The following is a 5932-nucleotide window of genomic DNA, read 5'->3' on the forward strand; positions in this document are numbered from 1 at the left end:
CGGTGCGGGGTGGAGTCGGGGACTGGGCCTGGGATCCCGGTGCGGGGAGGACTCGGGGCGGGAAGCTGCGGCGGAACTACCAGGAGCTGGAAGAGCAGCTGTTGAATAGACGGTGCCGTGGTAACGAAACTGGAAAAAAACTCGGCAGGTCAGCCTTTTCGGAAAGAGAAACAGAATTAACATTTGTTGAGAAGCGTGATGGGTTAGAAATATCAGAGCATTGGGAGCAGTGACAGAAAAAGAGAGCAGCAAATAACGTCAAATGGCGAAGTCTGAATGATTAAGGGGAAGAAATGATGTGGAGGTGCCGGTGTTAAACAAGGTCAGAAGTCACACGACAGCAGATTATAGTCCAATAGGTTTATTTGAAAACACAAGCTTTCGAAGCCTTGCTCCTTCTTCAGGTATTAAGGAAGAAAGGTAGAGAGGAGCAGCCTTCCAATTATATCAGTTTCAGATCATAACCATTGATCCCATTTCAAGAGCAGAGGAACAGGGGTAGACCATTCGGCTCAGAGATCCTGCCCTCCCAGGCCAGATGGACAGACTGTTAAATCCCCTCATTCTCAAATTTTCCCCCTTTAGACTCCCCACCCAAGGGAAAGGTTTCACTGCCATCTATCTTAACTATTGCTTTAAATATTTTGTAGGTTTCAATGAAATCTGTATTCATTCTTCAATACTGTAGAAAGTACAGGCCCACTTTGCTCAATCTCTGTTCATTGGCAAGTTCTGCCATCCTGAGAAAATTCTGGTGACTTTTCATTACACTCTCTCTGTAGCAAAAACATCTTTTCTAACTCCAGGTGTGATCTAAGGCCTGAGACAGTTGTAGTGAGACTTTGTGACTTATGTACACAAATTTACATCTGATCCATACAACTCCTATTTGTCTTGCACCTTCGTTGATCCTCTAATCTCTCCTTCATCTACAGTATCACACGTGCACATGTTTCCTCACGACCTTTGCCTTCTCTAAACTTGCTTGAAAATTGTGACATCTCTAACTTTTGACAGTTTTGACGAGAGGCCGTTTATCTGAAAGCATTGTCTCTGGAGAAACAGGGTTACTGTCTGACCTGCTGAATATATCTGACGTTTTAAATTCTTATTTTAAATTGCAGGTAGCCACTATAATTGCCTTTTTTTAAGTGCCAACCATGACTAAAAGCTCAGAGTCTGAACGATGGTGTATTGCAGTCCCGCAGGACTGAATTCAACAAAATATCTAGGGTGATACTCTTGAAAAGTACTGAGGGAGTCAGTAATGTTATCTTTCAAATAAGATGTTAAATTAAGGCTCTGACTGCTCTCAACAAGGTAAAAGACCACATGCCATTGTAGCAGAGAAGGTTAGTTATTCCTAGCTAGAATGAAAATAATTGGATAATTTCCTTGTTAGCCATGCTTGGAGAATGAAATTGTGAGTGCATGGGATTTAATAATTTACTCGTGTTTGATGTAATTATTCTCCACTCAGTCTGTTTTGTTGATTAAATTACCCAGCTTTCATAAAGTGCAGTTTTGGTGATGGTATTTGTTTTTTGCAGAAAATCTTCCCATCTTGACTCGTGGATTATTTGCTATTATGCGCTATCAAGTTGCAGTTCCAGCTCATTACTTGACAGTGCATTGGCAATTAGTTATCTGAATATGGACCGTAAACATCATGTGAAATTGGATATTTTGAGAAAAGCTCTGTGCTTTTCTGGAGTTTAGAGTCATCTGAGAATGGTGTGACATCCTGCCTCTAAAGCAGTAGATTGGCCAGCTAAGATAAGGGAACAATTCATGCTCAGCTTCTATCAAATAGAATCTAAAATTCAGAGATTCTGGGGCATGTACGAAAATGATTGGCTCCAAAGATGTTAGAAAATAGAAATGTTTCAAATGAAATTCAAGTATTTAAAATGAAGATTGGGTGAGAAGGATGTGATGTGAGCAATTAAAAATATGCACAAAGCGCTTGCTGCTAATGTAGTACCACAAATGGAATTTCACTCTGAAATGTTTTGTAATGTAAAGAATACATGCACCACTCAATTGCGATTGAACAATAGCTTGTGAAGAATCAATTCAATCTGCTGTCTGTGTTGAGCTGGTTTACCTCAGTTGCTGCCATAGCATAGGTACTCTTATTGTCTTCAATCTTAAAAGTAGCAGAAATCACACTTGGTGTTCTCCCAAATTCAGCACTCATGGGCATATTTGGATGCCAAGTGCCTCCATTGTCAAGTAACTTATTGTCATGTGTAATGTCATCTAAAAGAACTATTCGGGTTGTCAGACTTGGATGAGTCAGCACTTTCAGGAAGGCAAACGTATAGTGCATTTCTAAGTTTGCGATAAATTGGAATGACAGACAAAGTAGACACTCTAGATTCTTAGTTTTCCAGCTGTAAGCAATTGATATTTATATATTTATATTTACAGGTTCTGATTTCCATCACTTCAGAATTATAAGACATTTCTTAAAATGGAAAATTACCAAAAAACAAACATCACAGAACTCCCTTGTCCACAGCCAATTGCCAATCTTCCAAAAGATATTATTGAAATGAAGGTGAAGGAAGGTAGCAAAATCCGAAATCTCATGGGATACGCCATTGGAAAGATGGAATCAGCCAATATCAGAGAGATCCTTTTTACTGGCACTGGGAAAGCTGTCAGCAAAGCAATCACCTGTGTGGAGATCATGAAGAGAAGATTAAAAGGTCTCCATCAAATTACCAAGTTGTTTTATAAACAGGTTGAGGAACTCTGGGAACCTATTGTTTCAGAGGCGGGCTTAGATAGCTTAACTGTGAAAAGAAACCTTCCTGCTATTTGTGTTCTGTTGTCTAAAGACATTCTGCCTACAAATGAGGCAGGCTACCAAGCTCCTGGGTCCTTCGATGCTTTGTGGATACATTCTTTAAAAGAGGAAGCACAGGCTCAAAGGAAAAAAAGACAAGGTGGAGATGGACTGGGTAAAGGGGGTAAACATCATGGATCTGGAAGAGGAGAAAGGCCCAAAAAATCCAGAAGCTGAGGGGGCGGGAGGAGAGAATACAAAAATCATTAGACAGATGCTGTTGATAACAGATAAAGCTGTATTTGTTTTTCAAATTAAAATTTTTGGAAATAGCTTCTGCTTTTTTGCCTGTTCCAATTTTATTCATTTCTTTTCTAAAAATGTTACATTCTTCTTTCTGATACCTTTGCTCAAATGGTCACTTTTTTTGTGTTAGATGTAGGCTTATAGCATTTTTTTTCTAATTGGTTAATCACATCCAAGTTAACCATCCCTAATTGCTTTTGAGAATCTGTAGTGAGACACCTTCTGGGCTATCCTTGTGGTGCACTGGTGAAGTGCAACATTTCCTTGGACACCTGGGCATCCCTGGCACAAGACCATCTGAAGTTGAGGAGCAGTATCCGGGAAGGTGTCAAGCACCTTGAGTCTTGCCATTGAGGGGGAAAAAAACGGAAGCCAGGTGAAAAACAGCAAAAGGAGGTGCTGCAACACCAATGCTCCAACCACCCTTTCTCGTGACCACTACCTGCCCCAAGTGTAACAGAGTCTGCGGTAGCCATATCGGTCTGTACAGGCACCCACAGACTCACCCTGAAAGTGGAAGAGAGTAATCCTCATCTGGGGGGACTGCCAATGAAAATGGTGCAGGTACCCCTACAGTTCTATATAAAGGAAGTTCCATGATTTTAGCAAATAATTAGAATATAGCTCCAAGTTGGAATGTTGTGTGACTTACAGGTGAACTTGTAGCTGGTGGTGTGCCCATGTACAGACTGCCTCTGTGCTTTATAGCAGTAAATCAAAGGTTTGATTGTTCAGTTGGATTTTCACAGTGGACTGTGATTTTTTTCTACCCCTGACAGCCAAACATGTGGACATTACAGCAAGACTGAATAGCAATCCAGAGTGCAAACTTTAACCCTTCTATTTGTCAGTTGGATTGGATTAAATTTATTGTCATGTGTATTACAAATACAGTGAAAAGTGGTTAGTGTCACCACTCTTTGGTGCCATCTTGAAACACAGAAAATAAAGCAAGACACAAAATATAATGCTCAAAAGTACAGCAATAGAGTTCATCTTGTTTCAGGCTCTAGGGTCTTTGGAATGGGCTTGGGGTCTCAAATATGATTATCGCTGCCAGTGCTCCTGCAACCGCCACATTCGAGCTAAGCCATGCTGCTGGCTCCTCCTCCCTGACACTGAGACTGCCATAACCAAGCCAGAGCTGGCCATGGGCCTGGGGCTAACCTTCTCTTCCATGCTGAGGTCACCAACACAAAGCAGTTCAGACAGCCCCGAGTCTCCGCTGCTCCTTCAGGCACTCGGTGGGCCCTGCAATGTGCTGCCCACCATGAATTCTGTGCCAGGCCCACCAACGTACCACCACTGCAGCTGCCACTCCACCACCATGAGTCCTGCACTGGTCCCACCCTATTGCTGCTACACTGCTGTGACTGAGCTCATCAAAAGAAGGCAAAAAGTTAAAAGAAAAAATTGAGAAAAAGTAAAAAGAAAAGCAAAGAGAAGAAAGGAGCAGATGAGCCCTGGGCTGAGGAGCCTGAATGCTGCCTACCCTGCCTCTGCCATCGTGGGAGGTTTGGGGCCTGGCTGAGATCATTGCAAGAGCCCTGTATTTTGAGCCATTTGTTCAGGACAAAAGTTGTTTTGCTGTCACTATTCTTGAATTTTTCTGAACTTTTATTAGTTGCCTTGATTGCAAAAGATTTGAAAGCCTGATATTATGAAATGTTACATGATGGGATGAGTCGCAGCTAAAACTTTGTTTCAAGTATTGATAGAACAATTGTCCCATTTTTTAACTGGAAAAGATAATAGCTATGAGCTACAATAGAAGTATTCACTTTCATATACAACAAAGCACTTCTTTGTAAAAGCTGGAGCCTTGCAAACAATATGTTCAAAATATCTTCCCACTCAAGATTGTGAGCTCATTCATTGGAATACTATTTTATCACAAGCTGCTTGATTTAAGATATTATGAAGAAACTGTTTTTGAGACTATCAGTGTTTTTGGATCAAGTTCTTAAAGCCGTGTGCCTTAATAATTATTTTAATAAGTACAAGTTTGCATCAAAGGATGTTTCAAATATCAGAGTCGATATTTTCACGTTTTCAATTGAGTTGCTGAATGTCGTTCTTTGATTATAAATAGAACTGCTCTTGCTCTTTCCTTACAGAATTAAACTAAGATTAGGGGAGGCAACATGAGCTGAGGACAATTCCATTTGTAACAAAACACATCTCGGCATGCTGATTTTAAGTGAAAACATCTGCAGAACATAAACCAAACATCTATTTTTGGTAGTTGTCAAGTTTTAAACATTTGTCAGGTTCGGTTGTGAATGGACAATGTCAGCTCATTGCAATTCTGTTAATAGCATGGCAATAATACAAAAGGGCAGTTTCAAAGATTTGAGTATCTTTTAGCTTAAATGTTGTCAGCTACTTGGACTGGGTGAAGTGTTTTGATGAATTGTGCCTCTTGTTTTTTTTACTAATGTCTGGAATTCGTTAACATCATCAATGCAGAATTGAGTTTTCAGTAAAGGTTTGTTTGTTCATAGATTCATTTATGGTGCTGGAAAAGGCCATTCAGGCCATTGAGTCTGATCTCGCTTCCTGTGCAGTCAGTCTCATTTATCTGCTCAATCCTGGTAACCCTGCAAGTTTATCATATATATTTTATACTATATGGATTACTAAAATCATGAAAATATGTCACTTTTAAAAATGTTTGTTTATAAAAGAGCCTTACTTTGAGTCAATTCTAATTATTTATCTTTACAAATTATTTTCATCCCTAACCATGTTGTCTAATACTTTAAGGATGTGTAATATTGCAATCTTCTTTAAACATAAATTTAAAGAACGATGTTACAAAGCTAATGTGTT

General features: G+C 39.9%; 1 protein-coding gene across 2 annotated transcripts; it reads left to right on the forward strand.

Moving 5' to 3' along the window:
• The first annotated feature begins 6 nt into the window (after positions 1-6).
• Positions 7-3127, forward strand: rpp25l (ribonuclease P/MRP 25 subunit-like). 2 transcript variants are annotated; one of them, XM_020513068.2, is made up of 2 exons: positions 7-148; positions 2434-3127. In XM_020513068.2, exon 2 carries the CDS (start codon positions 2477-2479, stop codon positions 3029-3031), a length of 555 nt encoding a protein of 184 aa, XP_020368657.1. In that variant the 5' UTR covers positions 7-148; positions 2434-2476; the 3' UTR covers positions 3032-3127. The 2 variants fall into 2 exon arrangements, with proteins under 2 accessions (XP_020368657.1, XP_048455361.1); XM_048599404.1 differs by lacking the exon at positions 7-148 and adding an exon at positions 191-322.
• Positions 3128-5932: the final 2805 nt, after the last annotated feature.

Source organism: Rhincodon typus, chromosome 1 (assembly GCF_021869965.1).
Source record: "Rhincodon typus isolate 14 chromosome 1, sRhiTyp1.1, whole genome shotgun sequence".
Lineage (NCBI taxonomy): Eukaryota > Metazoa > Chordata > Chondrichthyes > Orectolobiformes > Rhincodontidae > Rhincodon > Rhincodon typus.